Raw genomic sequence first — 26,240 nt, 5'->3', positions numbered from 1 at the left:
TTTAAATGTTCCAATTACTCCTTGGTCCATTGGTTGGATCAGAGACGTAGTGTTTGGAGGCATGTAAAAAACTTTTATGTGATTGTTCAAGTCTTCTAAGCTCTCTTTGCTTGGGTGTCCTGGCGCATTGTCCATGATTACAATAGCTTTATAACCAATGTTATTTTTTGCACAATATTTTTCCACTGCAGGACAGAAGAACTCAGCATACCAATCAATGAAAAGTGGCCTGGTTACCCAAGCTTTTTTATTAGCCTTCCAGATTACAGGTAGGTTTGATTTAGCTAAACCTTTAAGAGCCCTTGGATTTTCGGAATGGTAAACTAAAAGGGGATTTTTATTTAAAATCCCCCGCAGCGTTACCACCCAACAACAAAGTTAACCGATCCTTCGCCGCTTTGAAGCCTGGCATGTTTTTTTCTTCTTTCTGTATGAAACTTCTTTTAGGCATTAGTTTCCAAAAAAGACCTGTTTCATCTATGTTAAAAACTTGTTGAGCAGTATAACGTCCCTCATCAATAATTTTAACAAATTCTTTTTTGAAAGTTTCGGCTCCTTGTTGATCTGCACTTGCAGCTTCTCCCTGTATTGCTACGTTGTGCAGGTTATAGTGCTTTCTAAATCTATCAAACCAGCCCTTACTAGCGTTAAATGGTTCCACATTTTTTTCGGGGTGAGCTTCCTTTAAATGTTCATATAGGCTCTTCGCTTTTTCTTTAATAATAATTGAACTTAAAGGAATTCTACGTTGAATGTTGTCTTCAATAAAATTATGCAGAAGTTTCTCCATTTCAATCATAATAGCCGGCCTAGCCCTGGTCAATTTAGTTGCCTGCAGGGGAACAGCTGGTTTTCCAGCTGCTAAAATTGATTCTTTATTTTTTATGATTGTTCTTACAGTTGAACCTGCCAGTCCTAAATTATTGCACACATCCACTTGTCTTTGACCAGAATCAATTCTCTTCAAAACGTCTAATTTAATTTTCAAACTCAATGTTTTTCTTACCTTTCCAATCTTTGCACCGTGTCCAGACATTGTTGCTTTTTCATTCTTATCCGCCATAACTCTCTGCAAATGTAACTGCGTTGCACTGATTGTGATACGATGTTTGAGTACCGTAAACTGTATGTATGTCTAACACTGTATGCACTGAATGATATCTAGAATTCCTCTGGCAAGTGAGCTGAAGACGGTGACAAATGTTTTATTTATCTGAAAAGTTCAATTTTACCGTGCAGTAAAATCAAATGATTGTTTATTGCAGGAAAAGTACTGTAAATCAATTATGGTGTGACTCATGCAGAATGTTTATGGAATTTCCAAAACAGTGAAACAAACAAATTTTATGTACTTCGGGTAACCACAAGGTCAGAGGAGTTCAGAAGACAAGAGAATACTGTACAAGAAACAGCACCGCATTTAGCACTCGTGGGATTGATTGTGTGCAAAACATTTCGCAAGTTATAGTTCCCACAGTAAAACAAAAGAAGAGATAGGGTGTAAATCTATTTTTAGTATCTTTCTATTACAGGTCAGAACAGAAAATGCAGACTTCGTAACAACATATGACACTGGATGGTAAATTTTTTCAACTTGAGTACTAAAAAAGAATTTCTCCCTTGAAACTATCCACACCAAGAAAATAAGAGCATATTGAAAGTTTCAATTTTGTACATAGAGTAGAAATTATTAAAAATAATTACTGTAGTTAATTTCATGGTGGCTATTTTCTCCTTTTGTCAAAAAAAAAAAAAAAAAAAAAGGCTCAAAACAGACTGGACTGAAGACGGATTTGCCAAAAATTCAATCTGTACGCTAGTAAAATAGCGTTACAGTGAGTTTTGACAGCGTTATAGTCAGATACGGGTTATAATGTAAGAACAGCGTTATAGCGAATCAGCGTAAAGCGAACCGCGTTATAACGGGGGGCCTGCTGTACCCCTAAATGAGGAATGAATACCCCAAACAAAAGCGCGAGTACCTCTAGATTAAATATTTAATCTGGCCACCCTACGTTACAGTGACGATTCTTCTCCGACTGACTTTGCAGCTTACACTAAACAGGGACCACAGAGTACTACTCTGTGACAGGGACATGATGAGAGTCCCGGGGCATGATAATAATGTGTTTCCACCTTTAACAGCAATGAGAGGGATGAACTACTGCATGATATTGAGCAATCTTGGGAAGAACTCCAAGTGAGAGTTTTGATCAGTGGAGAAATCGTTCTTGAAATTTTTAGGAGGTGATAATGGTGTCATTGTAGCTTAATATCCGAATGACCCAAATGTCTTGGTGAGTATTCAAAGAACTAGTGACAATTTGGACCTTAGGTTGGATGAAAATGAGGGTAACATTAATCCCTTCAAACATGAAATGTTGGTAGATTTTAAACTTTGCGTCACGGCCTCAGTGTGAAGAAAATGTGCCAGAAAATAGGAGTTTTAAGCAAATGCGAACATTTTTTTTATGAACGATGTACAATAAAATCTATAATCAAATATTTTACAAAATAATTCTTAATTTATTAATACATACATATTCTTAATATGTATGTATTAATAAATTAATTGTGTTTAAATGTTATAAATTATTCATTCCCACTTATTTCTGATTTATTCACATATTTTACTGTATTTCTGAATGTTGAATTGTAATATTTTTCATTGCTGAAAAGGTCATATTTCTTTATCACGAAATTTCTGTTTAATGATTTTTTTCAACCGAATGATCGATTTCGTTGTATAGAGGTCAGAGGACTGTAGGTTCCATTTTCACGTGCATATAGTGATTTGTTTATGTAATACTAATGATTAATAAATTTATAGCATAAAGAAATTTTTCACATCTTTTTGTTTATTGAACAAAAAAACAGCCAAACGCAAATACAGTCCATTCCAGTTATTTGGGACACATCGGGACTAGTGCATTTTGCCCCATTTATCCGAAGTTTCATGTACATTGTTAAAAATACAATGTACCCCCCCCCTTTTTTTTTTAACAATTGGTTCACTGTACAATCAAATCATGTTACGATGAACTCGCCATAGTAAAGTACCGTTCACTATACAATGTGTAGTAAGCGCCGGTCATTGTGATCACGTTTGTGAATTGAATTTTAATTCTATTAAACAGCGATTCTAATTAGCCAAAATAGGAGGAATATTATCCACAGGCTATAAAGCAAAGATATATTAAGCACAGATTTACCCTTTATTATCTTACCAATTAAAAAAATATGCGAACATCGGAAGAATGTACATGATAATCGGGATAATTAATATGTACTGTAATATGTACATCTCTGTTTACTGACAATTGTGGGTGGGGGTTAAAATTTAAAACAGATAAGCAGTAAAAAGATAAGCAATCAATAACAAAGAACACGGCACAAACAAATTGCAAGTAACACGATATGCGCAAGTGAGAACGGAGTAACGAGTTACAAAGCTTTAAAAATAAGAATGAAGAGAAGATCTGAAAATTTATTTTTTTTATATGATTGAAGATTCCATGGAAGTGTAAACACATTTCACCAATAATAACCCACAGAATTCCAGCTGTCGGTATTATTGCAAATTCAGTAAGATCGAGTTTATTGTCCGTTTATGACAGATTTCACTAACAGAAAAGCCCAATAAACAGGTGAATGCTAATTGTTTTATAGTTGTGACCTCCAGAATTTCAACTGAACCACGTGGTACCATCGGAGACAATCGTAGGGTAGTCTCCAGTTCTGCGGTCTCCTGCCCCGATTAAATGGCATGCTGTCCCAATTAAACGAAGTAAACCCTGGCTATTTTCTTGATTGGTTTCTGTTTTTTAAGATTTTCCCCAAATAAACGGCTGCTCCGATTAACTGGTAGCCCAAATAACCGGAATCCACTGTACTTTGTTTTAAAGAAACCCATCAAAAGAGTTAGTAATGTGAAAGGTAATACTTCATCTACAAAGTGGCCAAATGATATGCAATAAGTTTTAATGAACTTCCAAGTTCATCAATAACAATCATGTATAATATTGAAATCAAAGTTTGATAGATGGTTTTGCATATTTTTGCTCTTATATAGTTTTCTAAAACGGTCAAAGAATCTCCCAGTTTCTGAGTCCTCTGGCATAAATACTATTCCTGAGGGTGTGTGGTGCTTACATCATCACTGTATTTGATGGATCAGAAACAGCTTTCTTTTCCTCTTTTGTTTCATTTTCTTTGTTTTGAAGACCAGCACATAATTCTGTGAGTTCTCCTTCTGTTTGTGCATCGCTGGCTTCCTCTACATATCTTCCATCCATTTCCTCATCCATGTTTTCAACTACTCCTCTTTTGAAAATTCCCCAAACTTTGGACACATCATTGGTGAGGCTGGACATAAAACAATTATGGACTGTTTCAAGTTTAACTAGAGCATTGAACACGAGGTGAATTGCATCAAGTTGTGTAACGGGCTGCAAGTTTTGATGCATTATCGAACTTTCCACAATTAATCTGGCAAATAATTTTTCTCCTCATACTGCTACACTAATAGTGTTTTAAATTTTTAATAATTCTTTCATGTAATCGTTGTATGGGGCTGGTCATGTATTTAGGAAGAAAAACAATTTAAACTGCTTGGATTTTAACATCCGTTTTGTGGTATGTGCAATTATTTAGCAGGGGGCTTACCTTATGCTTTTGCCTAGCCATGTCTTTATAAAAAACTAAGTCATTCTTTAAATATATAAGAGGTCATCTGGGCACTGAATTTGGTTGCATATTTCTGCAATCCACTCAGACACACTGGGTTAGCTTGATTTATTGATGAAGAGCAGTTTTCTCTTACCTGTTTCTGTCCATTTCCCCATAACAAGGGCTGTTATACTTTCTTTGTTCACCTTGGCAACAGACAGTTTCATTTGCAAACACGAGACCACTGTCCAGGAGGGCATAGCGATAGACCCCATACCATCACAAATATAGATTTCTCTGCTTTGTAGTGCTTGTGGTTTTCAGGCCAAACATTGTGTACCCAATGCTTCACTGTTTCCTTGTCATGACTTCGCTTTTCAATTTTTTTTTTTTTTTTTTTTTTTTGCCTGGACTCATCCTGTGCTGGCACCATCAATGAATTCATTGTTGATAAATGTTCCTTGTGCATTCAGTTGCTTAGCTGAAGCTTGTGCTCTCTCAAGGAGTAGTGGTTGGGAAATTGGAGTGCACCTTGCCGGCCAAGTTCATAACAGCAAATTGTTCTCCAAGAGTTGTCCTTCCATTTTCGTTTCATCACTAATGTTAAAAATGTTTTATCTTATGCATTCAATGTTTTTGATTCAAGAAAGGCAATTGGCTGTAATCTACATGCTTGGTGCTTTACAGTAAAACAGGAACAGCATCTTCAAGAACCAGCAAACTGAAAAACTGTTGGTTAATCGACCAGCAGTAAAACAATTATCCAATACATTTGTCAAAGTAAAGATGAGCATAGGTGAAAAACATACAATAGCATGGATGTTGCATTGAATGTAATGGATGTGTAAAGAAAAATATTTTTATAAAAAACTATTTAATTGTTACAAAATGTGTAATTCGATTCAGCTTGGGTATAAAAAAAAAAGTGTTATATGTGAATAAGCATTATGCGATTAAATGTTATGGTCTGTACTAATCAAAGGTTGAATTTGGTTGCATATTTCTGCACTCCACCCAGACACACTGGGTTAGCTTGATTTATTGATGAAGAGCAGTTTTCTCTTACCTGTTTCTGTCCATTTGCCCATAACAAGGGCTGTTATACTTTCTTTGTTCACCTTGGCAACAGACAGTTTCATTTGCAAACACAAGACCACTGTCCAGGAGGGCATGGCGATAGACCCCGTACCATCACAATTATAGCTGGCTCTGCCTAACACTTCCTGTGCTAGGCAGAGCCAACTCAGTAACAAAAAAAAAAAAAAAAAAAAAAAAATCACTAGATCATTATTTTATGTAAATAGTTAAATAATATTGAATTATAAAGTGTCAGGACTGAAATTAAAAGGATCTGATCATTGAATAAGGAAACATTTTTATATATATTTTTTTAATTTAGCATATGTGAATTTTTTACAATACAGTAAACCCTCATTAAACCGGACTAATAGGGCCTGAGAGGTGTACGTTTTAATGAAAGTCCAGATTATATGAAATATGCTTTGTAATGTGGGTAAAGCTTATTTAAACAACATTATGTATGTACATAGTCAAAAATATGTAGTAAATATATGTATGTATATACATACATTAAAAATACATAATGTCCATAATCGCTTAGAACAAGATTGCACTGGTTCATCTTCACTTACATCACTTCCCACATTCACTTGTTTGAAAAAATTACTTATTTTTTTGTGATTGCAGTTTATTTCCTTTACTACCAATTCACATAGGTTCATAGTGTTCATAATAGGCAGATACATTTTCATTTGTTGATTGTTCAACATACTGAATTACGAAGTTCAAGTGGTCTTTCACTTCGCTTACCTTAATTTTTGGCTGAGAGCTGTTGCTCACTTCATCTTCTTCCTCTTCTGAACTTTCTGCTGCTCCCATTATACTATCTGCAATCTCCTCTAAGGACATAGTTTTTCTCCCTCCTCATTGTAGAATCTCATGAAAGTCTTCTATCTCACAACCATCTGTTTCTGGATTAGCCTCTTCATCTAAGAGAAGTTTTTTTCCGTGAATTCGCCAAAGTTTTTGAATTGATTTGTTTTGCATCATCAGCAAAGTTGTAAATCCTAGATCTTACATTGTATGATTTTAAATTTTTCGGTGGCTACTGTCATCTTCTGTCTTCTTCACCAATTAGTGGCTTCTAGGACTTCACTCAAAAACTTGTTTCTGTAGAGCCACTTTGCTGTGTAGATCACCCCTTGGTCCATAGGCTGGAAAACAGATGTGTTTTGGTGGCAGAAACATGCACTTAATCTTCTTATCTCGACTGACAAGTTTGTCAACGTCAGAATGGGTTGGTGCATTATCTAGGAAAACTAAGGCCTTTACTACTTCTGGAATTTTCAAATCTTCCATTTTATGTCTTCTGATTTCTGGCACAGCTTTCTTGTGGAACCAATTCTTTGTTATTTCTGTGGTAAACCATGCATTGCGGGAATTGTAGTAGCGTACCGGTAGGTCATCCATTACAACAATGTTTTTTAGAGCATGTGGTTTCTTGCTTTTCCAAACAATGACAATTTTTAACATATGGCTTCCGCCGGCATTTGCACACAGCAATGCTGAAACACATTCCTTGCTCATTTTTCTTCCAGACATGGGTTTCTCAGTCTTTGTCACTTGTGTGTTTTCAGGCAGAGCTCTCCAAAACAGTCCCGTTTCATCAAAGTTGTACACCTGGTTCAATTCATAACCCTCCTTTTGAATAAAATCATTCAGTTGTTTCCTGAAAGGCTCAACAGCTTCAAAATCAGCACTAAGAAATTCCCCACACATTTTCTTGTTTGAAATGTTATGCCGTCTTCTAAATCTAAAAAGCCAACCTGAGCCCGCTTCAAATTGTTCAAGTGCTAACTGTTTAGCCAGTCTCTCCGCCCCTGCTTGAATTTCTATTCCTCGCACAGACGAACAAAGTTAGGAAACCATTTGCACAGAGCATCATCTAGTACTTTATCAGTAGGCATCCGCATTCGTTTAACTCTACTTTTTTCTTTCTCCACATTAAACTTGAGAACAAAATTACGAATTTCACTTTTTCTTTTTAATGTCCAACACGGTTTGTTGTGTGATGCCGTACTCAAAACAGATGCTGGACACTGAAGCTCCTTTTTCAAGTTTTTCTATCACCGATAGTTTATTGTGAAGAGAAAGCGTTTTATGGTAATGCTTCTGCCCTACACTAGGCTTACTTAAAGACATTGTTTAACTGCACAGCACAAAAGATAAGGGCATAACTGCGAAGCAAACGACAAACAACTGGCTGAACTGCAGCTGGGAACAAGGTTGTATGTGCAGCGTGAGTCGTCACAGCACAATGAACTAGGACACAATACATAATTAAGCGATGTACGGATTACCGGTGATCCGGATTAATGAGGGTTTACTGTATATAATGTTTAGTTGCACATACACAAGGATTTTTGTTGATTGATGGCGAGTCATTCTTTATTATTGATTTTTCACATTTTTGAAAAGGCATATAATTTTTTTTTTTTTTTTTTTGTTTGTTGATGAAGTTAGTCTGGGAGTCAAGAGAGAATATTTGAATGATATAGGGTAATAGCCAATTATCAGTTACAATTTCTGAAATTATACTGTAGTTCAAGAGATGAAAATAATAATTCTATGAGCAAATTTATATTGCCAAAGTACTTTTCTCTGTACTTAGTTTATCAGTATTTTTTATTTATCATTTATCAGTAAAAAATGAGCATAAATAAGCCAATACTTTTTATTTTAGAAAATTGATTTCCTAATATTAGATAGTATGAGTAATCTACTAATTTATTAATATAATTTCATTTAAAGCAATTAAATGAAAATGGGCATTTCAGCAAACTCGTGTCGATAACTTTATTTATTATAAGAAAGATAAATGAACTATTATTTTGAAACAAATTAGAACAGAATTCAAGCAAGACATGTATAAACCTATATCTTTCTCTCCATCTTTGCAATCTTTCTGACACTGTGTCATTAGTTGCATTTCATCTAATATTTTTTATAACTTGGGGGGTGCAATTGTGCAGTCAGATATGAAGTATTCTGAGCAATGCAGACAGGCTGCCAGAGCAGGTCATGGGGTATTGTCAATGATATACAGAAATTTTGCTAGCAAAGATAAGGAGGTGATTATCCCCTTGTATAAAGCAATGGTCATGCCATGAGTACTGCATACAGGTCTGGAGGCCCCTTTTTAGGAAGGATGTAGAGCTGCTGGAACGAGTACAGAGAGGGGCAACAAGATTGGTGAGGGGAATGAATTGATCCTCTTACCAAGAGACTTAAGTTCTGCAAATTGCAGTGGCTGGAGACTAGGCACCTGCGCGGTGATCTGATTGAGATGTTATAAGGCTTTGAACGGTTTGAGCAGGCATCATTGCTGATGGGATTCTTTCTCTTGCTTAAATTATGAACCTGAGGGGCCATAAACTCAAATTTTGGAAAGACAGTTATACACTAGAGGCAGAATTTCCGTTTCGCCAGTGGGTAGTTAATTGCTGGAACATACTTCCATATGTCATTGTGGAAGTTTGGTACCTTAAAAAATTCAAAGAACTGGACAAAATTTTGAAGCAAATGGATGGTTAAGGGAAAACAAAGGACTTAAATCAGCAGCCATGAGCAGTAATACAGAAAGACAAATGATACTGAAACTGAAGAATAGTGATGGTGTACCTATAAATAGCAGAGACGGCATAATTCAAATAGCAGAAGAGTATTATACAAAGAGCGAGGGAATGATGTCAGGCAGCGGGGAAGTAACACATACAAATTAGTAACACATACGACATACCGAATATTCTTCTTGATGAGATAGAACATGCATTGAAGAAAATTAAGAATCAGAAAGCCCCCGGGGGAAGAAGAAGTTACTGTAGAGTTGTTAAAATTGGGAGGAAGAGACATGACACAAAAACTGGCAAGACTTTTCACAAAATGCATTAGAAAAGGTGTGATGCCTAAGGAGTGGAATAATGCAATCATAGTTTAGCTGCATAAGAAAGGAGATAAATCAGAAATTGGAAATAATAGACCAATTAGCTTGTTATCCCACATTTATGGGTTCACAAGGATCATCAGTAACAGGTTAGAAAGAATACTTGATGAGAATCAACTGAAAGAACAAGCTGGCTTTAGGACAGGATTCTTAATTATGGATCACCTTCACGTAATATCACAGCCAATGGAAAAAGAAAATGAATATAAAACACCATTATGCCTGGCATTTGTGGATTATGAAAAGGCATTTGACTCCATACAGCATAAGGCAATGTTTTGGGCACTGGAAAGACAAGCCACAGATACCCCCATATATTATGATTCTGAAGATATTATATGAGAACGCTACCTCCTTTATTAGAATAGACAAAGACAGTAGCAAATTTAAAATTCAGAAAGGAGTTCGACAAATAGACTATCTCTGAAGTTGTTTACTGCTGCCCTTGAGGAAGCTTTCAAAAGATTAGACTGGTTGCAGAAAGGAGTTACTGTGAATGGAGAGTACCTAAACCATTTATGATTTGCAGATGACATTGTGATGATAAGCACAATATCATCTGCAAATTTATACTTATCTGGAACAAGTTATTAGCTGTAATAATGATAAACGGGTGGAAGTCGAGAAGAATAAATTTTGGATGGATAGCATTCGGGAAATATAGTCACATACTGAACAGCATTATCCCAGTTTGTCTGAAACGTAAAAAAATGAACCAATGTATACTCCCCACCACGAGTTATGGAAGTGAAACTTGGGTACTCACCAAAAGAATGGAAGAGAAGCTCAGAACTACACAGCAAAGAATGGAACGAATTATATTGGGAATCAGACTGTTAGATAAGAAGAGAAACATGGATTAGGAAGCCAACTCAAGTAAAGGACATTCTTATCAAAACTATAAAGAACTAAATGGTCTTGGGCGGGACGCAAAGCTCGAAGACACGATGACAGATGGAATAAGAAAATAACAGAATGGTACCCAAGGGGAGCTAGAAGAAAACCTGGAAGACAAGCGGAGATAGATAGATGAATTTCATGAGTTTGTGGGTAGTAAATGGATGGCCATTGCACAAAACAAAAGGAACTGGAGAGGCCTTCATCCTGTAGTGGTTTGAAAATGGCTGATTATCATGGATGGGGGAAATGGGTTTTTTTTTTTTTTTTTGCTGATGCTGTATAAGCTTGCTTGCCTCTGCTAATGCTCTTTGGAAATCTTGCTGTAAAGCCCAAAGCTCATAGTTTCATCTCTCCTACAGGACCTTTTAGAAACGTTTTTTTTTTTTATTCATGCCGTAATATCTGATATTAAGACATGAATACATGTTCCCTCTGAGGTAATTACATTCAAAACAGTGATAGCATGTATCACTTTTGCTTCTGCTTACCTCTTACTGGAAAAGTTAGCATTGGTGCAACTAAATTGAAATTTTTAATTTTGATGTTTTGGTTTCCATGTTAAGCAGTGCTCAACAGCCTAGTTGATTATACATATGTGATTCCCGTTATAATTTATATGTGATTCCCGTCATGCAATTCATTATAATTTTTACTAAATGGGGCAATGTAATAATACCTATCTGATAATAGGCTGCTTTTCCCTTATATCTGCTTTGATAATGGATACAATATCATTGAAAATGATTCGAAATTTGTAGACCCTGATTTTCATCAAATAGCCAACTTTGTCTTCCATCCTAGAAGCATTATAAGGAAATCGTTGAAGATGATGGCATTCCTCCCTTTTTAAATATATAGTAGTTGGCAATCCATCATAAGTTCATATTTTTAATAGCAGATTAAATGGACACAAGTGTTGATCAAAAAAATAATCTAGGTGAAATTTGTTAGTGGTGCATTGTTTAGAGAAATCACATTGACACAAAATGAAATGGATGTCACAATAACGTGTGCAAAGAATTATTATCCAGAATGGAAGTTTCCCATTTTTCCTTGGAAAGAAAAAAGTTTAGATTTTTTTTTGTCATTAATACTGACATCAAAGTTTGCAAATTCATTGAATCTCCTTATCCCACGATCTTTCTCCATGTTTATTCATGTGTTCTCCCTTCTGTATTCTTGCCTCATCACTTATTCTATAAATAAGTGATCAGGTGAAATGTGAAATTGTGAACCAGAGGTGAAATGTGAAATTGAGCATGGTTTCTGATATAATGATAACATTTTCACAGATCAAATCCTGTTTCTTTCCAAGGCAAATCTCATCTTCTGTACCATTGCTTCAGGAACTTTGTACTAAAATGCTGAAGCTGCTAGATCTGAGTATTATATTGTGTGACTTATGCTGACAGCAGCACCTGAAATACAGTAGAACCTAGATAAGAAATTCCCACATATGTTTTCCCCATGTACTAGGTTTGGTTTCTTAATTCCCAATTTCAACTCCATATATCGTAATGTCTTTCTCTCCTGAGCACCCTCTAGGTAACAATTTAAATATTTAATTCCATCTATTTGATCTTTTATAATTGGGTATTTTCATGCTCAGTGCACTCGGAATTGCATTTTCTCCTTATGAATTGGTTACTGATAATATTTACTGGTCTCTGTGTGGTGGAACCATTGAAATAACAATTTTACTAGTTCATGTAGTGGATCTTCAGTACAGGTAGTTCCTGACTTTACAAGTTAATTTGTTCCTAGCGCAAGCTCGTAATGCGGTAATTTATTTCTCATAGATGTATTGTGAAAAACAGGGGTCACGTTCTCAACAATGAAAATTGACCAACAAAACAACAGGTCAACAAAAAACAATTTACATTTAAACAATGATTTATTTATCCTAAGAATTGGAAACAGCCTTCAAAATCAAGCAAATTATAATAATAAATAAATATTTATGTCATACAAACATTAAAGAATGTTTAATCTTCATTATCATCGACTAAATGCACACTCATTGATGGTTCTTTAGCAGTCATTTTGGCCACATGATTGTTTGCATATGATCTCATATTTTGTTTCCATTTTATTCCTCTTCACTGTTTCTTTTTATTAGCACCACTCACCATAGTATTACTTCATTTTGTCATACTGTACTAATAATGAAGATAAATTTGAAATAACACAAGACAGTGAAAATGAAGAGCAACATAACCACTCTTTGTGATGTCAGCATGGTAAATCCTTTGTGATGTGAGTCAACGAGATGCTCTCATCTGCCTGAACAAACATTCTTCATTATCATCGACTAAATGCACACTCATTGATGGTTCTTTAGCAGTCATTTTGGCCACATGATTGTTTGCATATGATCTCATATTTTGTTTCCATTTTATTCCTCTTCACTGTTCCTTTTTATTAGCACCACTCACCATAGTATTACTTCATTTTGTCATACTGTACTAATAATGAAGATAAATTTGAAATAACACAAGACAGTGAAAATGAAGAGCAACATAACCACTCTTTGTGATGTGAGTCAACGAGATGCTCTCATCTGCCTGAACAAACACACACAGAGGCACTGTATTGTATAGCTATGTGTATTGTTTGAAATGCGTATTTATTTATTGCAATCAACATTCATATTTTCAGTTTGGTTGATACTTGATTCTTGAAAGAAAAAAAAAAAAATCATAAACCCAGGAACTTGTAAAGGGTGAACTACCTGTATTCTTCCTATTGTTTGCTCTTGCTGCACATCACTGTTTGGTGACTTCGTGACTTCTAAAATTTAATTCAACAAATGGTAGCTGGTGAGAAGACCAGTCTTTCCGAAGAATTTCACTTCCAAATTATGTAGTTAAATAGACATGGGCAGAACATTACATTTTCATTTACTATTTTTTTAATTTATTATATATCTATTTATTAAATTCATTTTTTTATTTAAATAAATTTGTGAAAAAAGAAACAGTTTCAATACAGCATCGTGCTTTCAGATGTATTTGACAAAAAATGAAACAATGAACTACATTTGAGGTAAATTTCTGAACTGACATTTAAAATATGGGTAAAATTTAAACATTGCAGTAAATTACAAAAATAATATATTAATATAATTTGGCAGACCAAAACATGTATCTTAAATCAAGGTTTCACTGCACCTTTTAGGGCCTTCACTTTGAAAATAAACTAAAAGGTATAGTTGCCTATGTGGTGGTTTGTGTGGTACCATTTAGTGTACTCTTACCTTTAGCATTATGACGCAGTTTACTGAAACCTGCTAGGGAATGTCTATGCAATTTGTATAATAAATGAAAATGTGGATATTTCATAGTTTGATTGAAATAGTCACAGTGATAGGTTGCCTGTTTGTATACATTGCCCTAAGATATATGTGTGCAGGTATTATAGAAGATCACAATGCTTTGGGAATAATGTGTTCGTGTTCATAATTTTTTTTTATTTATTTATTATTATATATATATTTTTTTGAATAACCATTTAGCAAAATGTTGGGTCCCTACCATAATTATTTTGAATTGGAGCCTCCAAGCCAAGATTCACAAAGAACTGACTGGTGGTGTTCAGGCAGTCTGTGGAGGGTCGCAAAACCACTGTTATCTGTTTTGTTCAACAAACGTACATATCTGATGTGGTTTATCATTTTTATCTATGAGAGTATAGATGTAAACATAATAAAATTGATTATTAACTGATTAGACATTGCTATCTATAATAATAATATAATATTAATCCTACTTTCCTACAGGAGAGAAAGTAGGAATTTGCTCTGAAAATTAGTAAAATTAAGTTATAATCCATAATGGTAACACTTTGTTTCCTTGAAAAATAGAAAAACACTGTGATGGCAACTTTCCAGGGTATTCTTTCGTTTAATGATGTTTTCATAACGTAATGCCATCATTGAAATAATAATACAAAAACTAGAAAATTTAAACAAAATAAGTATTTTATTTGTTTATTAGTGGGTGACCTAAGTCATCATAACAGTATCTCTCAAACACTGAGACAGGGGCTCTTCACATACTACAAATTTTGCTACATGTTTACTAATTCAACGTAATATGTCATTACCAGTTAATGCAATAAATTTATCATTTAAATAAAATAATCGAAATTTAACCCAACATAGAATTCTACAATAAATGAGGCATCATCAAGAAGTTTGGAGGCAACTAATATTTGGGATATGAAGAAGCTTATTGGCCATTTGAACTAGTCTTTTAAAATAGTCTCCTCAACACTATATACATAGATTCCTGAAGTGCTGGAATTAGTGTGTATATACAGTATCAGTCATTACCGACACATTCCTTATAGTAACTCCTTTGAATTACTAGTAATTCATAATGTTATTTCTTTAATTGTATCATATCCTTGATCTTTCAAGGGGTTTTAACAGAGCCATGCCGAGGGTGAGGCGAACAAGGCTCTTGCCTCAGGTTAAAAACTGAAAGGGGGTGCCAAAAGAAGGATTAAATAATTGCTAATGTTGCCATCATTAACAGTAGGGTGCAGTTTTTCATTCTTGCCTCAGGTATTAAAATGACTTGTCACAGCCCTGGGTTTTAAGCTTGAGGAGGGGACAGGGAGACAATGTGATGGAATGGGGTACCAGAGTTATGAAGTGCTTTACAAGACATTCTGGAATGGAAAACAAAGTTTACAGAAATATTGTCATGTTGCAAGTGCCAGTTCCCTAAAGCTAAATTTTTTTCTGACCAGTTATTCCGAATGGCATGATTCATTCACCACAGACCTGTTTTAGTATTTGTGTTTTGCTGTTTAACGATTCAGGACAAATTCATAATGAATAGTGCCCTGCAAGTTGGAAAATAGCGTGATCTTCACATTGACAGAGTCTTCCCAAAGTAGCTTTTCTGTGTTTCTTCCCCTCATCCTAGGAGAAGCCCGTCCCCCATCTTGGAAACAATTTGCTAATTCACTTCAGATAACATTTGCTAATTCACTTCAGATCAGTGGGTGATTCATGCACTCCTCTGCCTAGATGAGTTACCAATCATTGTACATTCATAACTTGCTACAATGGCACAATTTTAAAATAAAAATTCAGTTCTCAAGTGTTTGATTACTCCTCATATGTAATCAAACATGACTGATCATGTGAACAACAAAAAACTAATAATTAAAACTGCAGATGGGTGCACTTGGAATTTGCAGTCTGAGGTGTGTGTGTGTGTGTGTGTGTGTGTGTGTGTGTGTGTGTGTGTGTGTGTGTGTGTGTGTGTGTGTGTGTGTGTGTGTGTGTGTAGATTTATAATTATTCCTCACTTTCCACAGCATGCAGTATATCCCTCCAGATCTGGACGGTCTGGTCCTCGCCCACCTTCTCTAGCTGATGATGATGAGCTTTGGCGGCAGCGACGTAAGCAGCAGTCAGACGAAATGACCGTAGCAGTAGAAAGGGCACGCCAGAGGAGAGAAGAAGAAGAAAAGCGCTATGAACAAAGTAAACAAACTGGGCAAGATAAAGTGAAAACGTTTCCAGAAAAGTCAGAGAAGGTAACTCTTTTCTCTTGTAGTTATATGGCACTGAAAGACTACAAAGTAATTTCAAATTATGTTTATTTTCTTGATTGAATTATGATTCTCTATTGAGTTATTAATCAGGTATGTCTTAATGAAACCAGTTGATCAAAGTCCATGTAGATATGCCAACTCATCCAAAAATTTGTGTTGTTTCCCTGAGGTACCCAGTGACTTCTTGCCAGTGAAGATATATAAATGAAATTTGTAGGCCACTCATTTATATACATTCATATCTGCTAACTCTCCAGATTCCTGTCTCTCCATCTTAAGAGATTTACTGACAGTCTCTCTCTCTCTCTCTCTCTCTCTCTCTCTCTCTCTCTCTCTCTCTCTCTCTCTCTCTCTCTCTCTCTCTCAAGTTTTTCCTCCTTTTCCTCTTTTCACAAAAAATAAAGCTTGGTTAATATTGTATAAATTATTTTTATAATCGGTTCAAATTTCTGCCTATTTTTGATATCGAATTAGCTGATGTGTCTCCGTAGTTTTTCTTTAGTTGAAAGATAATGTATATCAGTAAAATGACAAAGAAATATAATGTAAAATTTTGGAAAAAAGAAATGTACATAATTTTCCACATGCTGTAAATTTGGAAAAAAATATGCCACATTTGCCTTATGTACCATATGTAGATGTTGAACTCGGTTATAATGAACGCGGAAATAATGAGATTACGTTTGTATTGAGCAAAGAGCCATAAAGATTTTAATTTGAGTATTCCCATACAATCACTCACTGTTATAACAAGTGTTCTACATGGATATACCGTATCTATGCAAACAATTCTTAATTGCTCAGGTGATCAAAATTCTTGGAATAGACAAAAATGAAAAGGGCAACTTGGCTTTTGTGATAACCGAAATCGGATTAGCGGCAGGTTTATGACCTTATCCTTTTGGGGATAAGGTCATTAGTTCATTGATATTTCATGTGTCGCATTACCTGTTTACAGATTGTTTTGTATTCACTAAACCATACATTTATTTCAGGACTTCTAAGAACTTGTATGCAGATCACTTTACTGTCATTTTAGAGTAAAATCAGTTAGAAACAAACCCTTCCTTCAGAAACATCTGCTAACAAAAGAAAGTGTCTTCAATTCAGGAAAAAGTCAATTATTCTTGAGTTAGAATGTGGTGCAAAAAATGTTGAAGTGTTTAAAAAGTTTTCTTTGTCCTCGTCAACAGTATTGACGTTGTGGAAGAATAAACATGTTTACATATTGGCACTGGAAAAGAACATCAGAAAAAAAACTTTTTTTTTTAAAAAAAAAGGTGCGAGGTTACAAACGCAGATGTAGCATTGCTTCAATGGTTTGCTATACAAAGAAGCACTATCTTTTGAATAGATGGTCCGACCTTGAAGGCTCAAGCAATAAAATTTGTTTGACAATTTGGAAGCGATGAATTTGTATGTAACATGGCTGGATCAATTTAAAAACCGAATGCAGCCATATTAATACAAATAATATGCAGGTACAGGGCGTTCCCAGTACCCAAGTATTCCTTATCAGAGTCCTCGTAGATATGAAGATTTGAAAATTAAAGAATTAAAGGAAGCCCTTCAGAAAATTGACCAAGTACTTGAATATTTCTGTGAGAACGACCCTCTTCATGATCCTACAGCAAAAGTTAAGTGCGACATTGAAGACATAAATAAATTTATGTCTTCAATGATAAAACTACGTTTTCTGATAAAACACAGTTTTATCTGAAAAAATACTGGGAAAAAACAAAACTCTTGATTCATTCTTTATTCGTAAAACTGAAAAATAGCGTAACTTCCATAAACTTAACTTAACCATACATTGTTGAACATATAATAAAAATGTCTCTAATAAAATAATTCTCATTTTTCAGTTCCTTCAATCCGGGTATTAATATTATGTTCAAGCATTAATATCATGTACAAATTCATAATACACATTACGCAAATTTGGTCTCCATTTTAAGTGAAATTTTCTGAACCAATTATCCTCAGTTAATTAGGAACCCACCCCTTATATACTGATACTATTTTTTCTCTATCTATCTCTATCTTTTTATCAAGTGATTGAGAATTTAAAAAAATAGGAGGTTATAGTGAATAATGCTTATAACAAGGAAATTTTCTGTCGCTCGATGCTTGTTATAACCAAGTTTGACTGTATTTAAATTTTCAGCAGTGACAAAAGTGCTGTAGACAAGCATAACAAATAGTGTACAGTGCATAGAAATGCAAACGTAGTTGCTGCCCTTCATGGTGACTTATATCATACTTCCTGTGTTCTGTGATGACAATTCAGGAGCACTGTTTGGAAGTATTTCCTGATAGTGAAAGATTGCAAAAACAAAAAAGGAAAAAAGTTGTGGAAGAACAAAACCAGGCATTGTTTGTGAAATTGTATGTATAGGGAGAGAAGAGGTATTGATGAGCACAGAAAATTGGGCCATTTTCATTTGCTATAGATGGCAGTAATAAAAGTGATTCCAAGTTGTGTAACATTGTGATGACCTTTTGTAATTAAAAAAAAAATAATAATATTAAAAAAAGAAAAAAAAATAGTCAAATGGAAAGTAGCTTGTTCACTCTGGAAGCCGAAACTACTGGGTATAACACTGGGCATTTTCTTTTGAAAATCTGAAACCTTGTGGTATTCCCTCACTGTCAGGCACTTAGCATTAATAATGCACCTGTTCTGTTGTAGCCCTAAAAAGTGGAGTAGCAAGTGTACTAAAAGAGGAAAGTAAATATTGGTGATAATAGGCTTCAATCTTATTAATTTGTGTGCTGGCAAGGGAGCTGCATATATTCCTGTGAAAATAGATGTATACTTGGTGGAAATTTACTACTATCTAGAAATAAATGCTAAAAGAAAAAGATAGATTTAAAAATTTAGATAGGTTTAAAATTTGTGCCACTGGAGTAAAAAATCCTGAAATTTGTGACCATGTTCTTTGTATTTGGTTAAATGTGTAACTAGCCTGGTGTAGAACAAAGGCAATCTTTACGCACATTTTAAATATAAGTATTATTCGGACTGCAATAATAATTGCTTTTTTAAAGTCATAGCCCCGTATAGCGATATGATTTATTAACACATCAATTTCAGGAAAATAAAGAGAACTTAGATATTGATGATAGATCAAGGCATAGCAGTGAAAGTCGCGATGAAAAACCACCAAGTCGTGATGGAAGAGAAAGAGAAAGATTACAGGGCAATTATCAGGTAAGTGTACCATAATTTCTAGCTATTTAATCTGTTAATGGAACATGTCAGTTTGCATGCACCAAGTAACCTCACTTCCACTGGTTTGGCAGCCTAGACTTGAAATTTTGAAACCCACTGTCATATTTAACCCATAACTGGTTGTTCCGGTGGTTATCTTTCCTTTCACTCATCCACTTTTTTTTAATTGGGTAAAAAGATAGCCCACTTATAGCCTTAAATTGGAAATAAATAAATTAGAATTCTTCTATTTTTATGCCACCTGTATTTTCAACATTTTCTGGACACAATCATGAAAAATCCATTTCTTATATTGGCAAGTTAGTTAACGTATGCAGCGCATTAAATTTCTAGTCATTAGATTTTTATATCTTATATTAATTAAACTTTCTGTGATTAATAGAAGACAGAAGTAAATAATTAATTTTATTTCTAATTAATTACCAACTGAGTAACTAATGTAAAAGTAATTTTTACTTCATGCCAATATAAGGCTTTTCATACCAACTAAGAAATACTGTTCAAGATTTAGACCTAAATAGATGTCAGATGAGCCAATGAGGCTTGTGGTAGAGAACTAAAATGTGTGAGATGCATATAAATTATCAAGAGGGACAGAAGCCTCTGGCAGATGTAAGCTAGAAATTCTTGTCAAAGGATGCAAAGAAAAACAGACTTTTTTACTTATGTAAACTCTAGAAGGAAGGGGGATGAATTAGATTGGTCCACTTGATGTTGTTGGTTTGACTGTTGATGATCCTGCTCAGATAGCTGACAAACTGAATGAGTATTTTGCATCTCCATTCACACATGAGGAATTCTGTAAAGAAGAGGATGACAGAAGTTTACTAAACTCTAACAGGGAGATAAATGATTTTGTAATAACGGAGAGCAAAGTGGAGGAGAAATTGTTGAAGTTGAACCTGGGGCAGATGGAATCTATCCAGTTATATTGAAAGCTGCAGCAAGGGAAGTTAGCAAATGCTTAGCCATAATAATGAGATCATCATTTGACACAGATAATTATAGATCTGTTGGTTTAACTTCTGTTCTGGGGAAAATAATGGAGTCACTGATTAAAGAAGTGATGCAGGATCACCTAGACAAGATTGCAATAATAGTTCAGACACAGCATGGGTTTATTAAGGGGAAGTTTTGTCTGGCCAATTTGATTGAATACCATGATGTGGTTGGTCAAAAAAGGAACTGGATTCAAAAAAATAATTTTGATATTGTATACTTGGATTTCAGGAAAACACAGGCACCATTATTCTTAAATGAATAAGAAGTAATGTTCTTAGTAAACATCTACACATAGTAGAGGCATGTGATGCAAGAAAGCAAGCTTATGAGCTTATACGGCATTAGCCAAAAAATAAAAAAAATTCACACATCCATTCCCTCTAAAAGTTTGTAGAGTTCCTCCTCGAATTTATTTAAGCTATCAACTTCCACAACAACAAATGGAAGTTTGTTTCAGCAATCAACTATCCGCTGGCTAAAGGCAAACCTCTGCACATCGATTCCACAACTATTTCCTCAATTTGAATCAATGCCAACTCGGGTTCTAAATCTGAGCAGGCAGAAGTAACACATCAGAATTGAGCCTGCTCAACCCATTCAAGGCCTTACACACCTCAATCAGATCACTTGTGCCTAATCTACAGCCTCTGCAATTTGCAGAACTTAAGCCCTTCTTGGTAAGAGGACCCATTCGTTCCCCTCTCCAATCTCGTTGCCATTCTGTGTACATGTCCAAGCAACTCTACATCCTTCCTAAAATGAGGCCTTCAGACATGTACGCAGTACTCAAGGTGTGGCCTGACCTTATACAAAAGGATAACACCTCCTTTTCGCTACTAGCAAAATTCCTATATCATTGACAATACCCATGACCTGATCTGGCAGCCTGTCTGCATTGCTCAGAAAACTTCATATCTGCCTGCACAATTACCCCCAGGTCCTTTTCACTCTCTGCCACTGTCAGTGTAGTACCACACAGTTGGTTTGTTTCTATGGGGTTACTTCTACCCATATGCAGTACTTTACATTTGTCAATGTTAAACTTCAGTTGCCACTTCTCAGCCTATCTGCCCAACTTTTCTAGATCCTGTTGCGGTAGCACACTGCCATTACTGCCATTAGAAACTATCATCTGTATACTCAGACAATAAGCCTGATATACCTTCATCAATATCATTGATAAATGTACAAAACAACGGGCCCAACACCGAACCCTGAGGGACTCCACTAATAACATTAGTCCAAATAGAGCAGAGTCCATTTATTACCACTCTCTGCTGTCTCCCACTCAACCATTTCTTTATCCATTGCAGAAACTTGCCCTTAATACCATATGGCTGCAATTTGTACAGTAGTCTTCCATTAGTAAAATAATAAGAGGAGTTTGCCTCAATATAGTACGTAGAACACTTCCGTATGATACCCTCCAGAAATTAAAACGGAAAAAACGAAAAAATCGACAACTTACCGGTGCATTAGAGTAAAATATAAATAATTAAATAATCAATTTAACACAATTCAAATCAATTTAAAAAAATTAAAAATCAAATTAATGCAATTAAAAGAATTAACGAAAATATTCAAAACTATTTTCCTTCCTTCAGGGGTTATTCCATTACCACAATAAACCGAATTAGGGTACAAGCTAAGGATAGGATAGAAAATACTATACCAATCAACAATAGTAATATCAAAAAATACTTTATTTCTGTCCCATATGTTGAACAGTGGCACAAACAGCTTAACAGATTCTTTAAAGATACCCAATTTAAAATTGTAGCTAGGCCAATATGGAAGTTACACACTATACTGAACAATCGCTCGGTTCTTTCCGCGTTCGCAACATAAATTAATGATGTAGTATACAACATTTCTTGCGGTGATTGCGACTCGTCTTACTAAGGTTCGACGCGGTTTTCTCTTAATATTCGTGTAAATCAACATGAAGCCTCAGTTCGTGCTTCTCGTTCAGCAGCATCAGAATTAGCCTTTCATGCCATTAACGAAAAGCATACTTTTTTATTTACTACGAGGCCAAAATACTTAATGCTCAACGTAATTATATGTTACTATTAATTACAGAAACCGTTGAAATTAAATTACACGAGAATTTTGTTAATGTTCGGCGGCTATATTTGATCTCCGATGCGTGGACCTTTTACGCGCATACGCGAAGACAAGTAATCACTATTTAAATTTCAGGGTTAACCCGATTTGGTAATTTTCATTCCTGAAATTACCGAGGAAGGAAAATAGTTTTGAATATTTTCATTAGATTATTTTAATTGCGTTAATTTGATTTTTAATTTTAAATTGATTATTTAATTATTTATATTTTACTCTAATGTACCGGTAAGTTGTCAGTTTTTTCCGTTTCAATTTCTGGAGGGTATCATACGGAAGTGTTCTACGTACTATATTGAGGTAAACTCCTCTTATTATTTTACTAATATTATTATCAACGTAGAACATATTGAGTATTACAGCCCTGATTCATACTATCTAAGTAGTCTTCCATGTACAACAGTATTAAAAGCTTTTCTGAAATCCAAGTTTGTGATATCAAAATTAATTTTTGCATCTAGTTCCTTTGCAATCACATCACAGTATCCAATCAAATTTGTCAGCAAGACTCTCTTAATAAACCATGTCATGTCTGAATTATTACTGCAGTCTTGCTTAGATGATCCTGCAATGCTTCTTTAACCAGTGACTCCATTATTTTCTGGGAACAGAAGTTAAACTAACAGGTCTGTAATTACTCATCTCACCTTTGTAATTGGGGATACATTTGCACATCTCCAGTTCATGGGGACTTCTCCTGAGTCCAAGAATGCTCTGCTAATTATGGCTGAGTGTTTACTTCCTTTGCTTCCCCCCTTTAATATAACTGGATCAATCCCATCCACTCCAGGTGCCTTCCTTATGTTTAACTTCAATAATTTCTCCTCCACCTTTGCCCTCAGTTATAACAATATCATTAAGCTCCCTGTTAGAGTTTAATAAGCTTCTGTCCTTCACTTCCCTAAAGAATTCCTGAATCGTGAATGTAGATACTCATTCAGTTTGTTAGCTGTCAGAGCAGGATCATCAACAGTCGAACCATTGATATCAAGAGACCAATCTGATTCACCTCCTTCCTTTTAGAATTTATATATGTAAAGAATTCCCTGCTGTTTTTCTTAGCTTCCTTTGCCAAAGATTTCTCATAAACTGTTTTTGCTTGCCCAATTTCCTTTGTGACTTTATTATAGACTAACTGATATCTGCCATAGGCTTCTGTGTTGCCTGATAATTTATATGCATTTTATTTTTTTCTGCCACGAGTCTCATTAGTTCATCTGACATCCATTTAGGCCTAAACCTTGAACAGTGTTTCTTAATCGGTATGAAAAGCCTAGTAGCTTCAACGATTAATTCCTTGAATGCTTTCCATTTTGGATTTGCTATTGGTAACATCATCATTTGGTTCCACTGTACAGAATTTAAAAATTGTCTGAGACCACTGTAGTCATCTTTACGAAAGCAAAAACCCTTCCCTTTACCCTTGATGATAGTTACATCTTTGAGCAAATCCCACATCAGTATACCGTGATTATTGCCACCTAGCGGCTCCTTTCTCTGCAAATTCTTAATGCATGTATAATCAAATTCAGGAAATTGCTTTTTATTTTTTCTGAAAACGTGTTCAAATAGCTGTTTTCCCAGATAACAGATAAGAGCAGGTGGTGAGTTGCGAGCTGAACGTGACCTGGGACACTGAACTGAAGGTCTACTGACATGCTTTGTTTCGGTCTCAGTCTGCCCCAACCTATTGTATGGTCAGGTTGTATATAGTGTTTCTGTGATTTCTGAATTGTGACTATTTATTAAATAATTTTGCAATCCTTACAATTTAAAATGGCATCAAGTGACAGAGGAGTTAAAAGAAGCGTGTGAACTTAAATGTGGCATATAAATTAGAGCTAATTTAGAAATTGGAACATTGCATCTCTGTAGCATGTGTTTGTGAAATTTACAGCGTAAAAAAACAAACCATTTCTGATATCCGTAAATCAGAGGCCAAATTGCAACATAATATTTTATATTCTACAGTACTGTATATTGTTTTAAAGCTTTTTTTTTTTTTTTTTTACATTAAGAACAAATTCCTCCCAGGTTACATTCAATTTAACGGATTTTCGGCATTAATGCACACCCCTTCTCCCCTATTATTCCGTTAAATCGGGGGTTTACTGTACTTGGATTTCAGGAAAGCTTTTGATACTGTTGTGCAGTGAGGACTACTGTACAAATTGGAACAGTGTGGTATTAAGTGCAAGTTCCTCCTGTGGATAAAAGGGTGGTTGAGTGGGAGAAGACAGAGTGGTAATATATGGATGCTGTTATTACGTAGACTAATGTTATTAGTAGAGTCCACAAGGGTTCGGTGTTTTGTATATTTATCAATGATATTGGTGAAGGTATATCAGGACTAATGTCCAGTTTGGCAGGGTTGTTAACCACAGTAATGGCAGCAACAGGATGTAGAAAATTTGGGCTGATGGGCTGAGAAGTGGCAACTGAAGTTTAACATAAACAAATGCAAAGAACTGCATATGGGTAGATGTAAGCTCAGAAAAATGTACCAACCGTGTGGTACTACACTTGGGATGGTAGAAAATGGAAAAAGACCTGGGAGTAACTGTGCAGTCAAATATGAAATTTACTGAGCAGTGCAGACAGGCTGCTAGAGTAGGTCATGGTGTATTGTCAATGATATACAGGAATTTTGCTAGTAGGGAAAAGGCGGTGGTTGTAGAATAGATGTGTGGAAATTTTTCTTTAGGCAGTGCATAGTTGATTGCTGGAACAAACTTCCATCTGTCACTGGGGAAGTTGATAACAAATTAATTCATGGAAGAACTGGACAAACTTTTAGAGGGAAATAATGTGCGAAATGGTTTTTTTCTTTCTTTCGTTTTTTTTTTTTTTTTTTTGATAATTTTACGTAAGCTTTCTTTCTTGTACCTCATGCCTCTACTACTGCTATAATCTGATATGAAATTATCTGAATAAGGCATACTGATGGGATGTTTCTGGTGATATTAAGGAACTTTGGAAGTAAAGATAGAAGTATAGTGTGGTTATTATTTGCACCTTGATTATATACCAGTTGGAACGAATACAGAAAACAGTGACAACATTGGTTAAGGGATATTCTTATCAAAATATTGTTACTTTTGTAACTCCTGTTTGGAAACCAGTTATCTTTGTGATGATCTGATCAATGTGTTTAAGGCCTCTGTAGGTTTGAGTCAACTAAATCCTTAGAGTTGTTTTATGCTTATTCGTGAAACACATGCAAGAGGGATAAGTAAAATTGGCAGGGATAATTATAGACTAGATCATGTCTGAAAATTGTAAATTTCGCAGGGACTGGATAAATATGTGAAAGAGATAAATGGAAGGAGGGACGGTGACATCAATTAATTTTATATTTTTAATTTAAATAAGTTTTATATAATATAAATTTTTAGTAGTTTACACCAACCTTGCTTTTACATTTGTAAAGGTATAGAATTATGTCTATCAAGCACCACTGGTGTTTTGTAACACTATATATAAGCAGGTTCAAGGGGCAGCAATGGGCTCCCCCATTAGTGCAATTAATGCTAATTTGGAGATGGAGGAGCTCGAAATTTTAATATATTTAATGATATGGTTCTCCCTATGCGTCTGTGGAAAAGTTATGTAGATGATACGTTCTCAATTATTCGGAAAGGGAGTGAAGATGAGGCTTTGAATTTTCTTAATGGCTTCTCCCCATTTATACACTTTACCTCGGAGGTGGGAGGGGGG

General features: G+C 35.1%; 1 protein-coding gene across 4 annotated transcripts in view; it reads left to right on the top strand.

Annotated features, from left to right (window-relative positions):
• Positions 1–26,240, top strand: part of LOC150087353 (uncharacterized) — a 521,069-nt gene that overhangs the window by 271,420 nt on the left and 223,409 nt on the right. For 3 of the 4 annotated variants that reach the window (XM_090371151.1, XM_090371149.1, XM_090371148.1), the window contains 2 exons: positions 15,923–16,144; positions 19,260–19,376. In XM_090371151.1, coding sequence (XP_090227277.1) covers positions 15,923–16,144; positions 19,260–19,376 — 339 coding nt within the window. The remainder of the gene's footprint in view (positions 1–15,922; positions 16,145–19,259; positions 19,377–26,240) is intronic. The other variant, XM_090371150.1, reaches the window with a different exon arrangement.

This window comes from Mastigoproctus giganteus, chromosome 4 (assembly GCF_048544385.1).
Source record: "Mastigoproctus giganteus isolate SK-2022 chromosome 4, ASM4854438v1, whole genome shotgun sequence".
Lineage (NCBI taxonomy): Eukaryota > Metazoa > Arthropoda > Arachnida > Uropygi > Thelyphonidae > Mastigoproctus > Mastigoproctus giganteus.
This window is presented reverse-complemented; position numbering and strand designations above follow the sequence as displayed.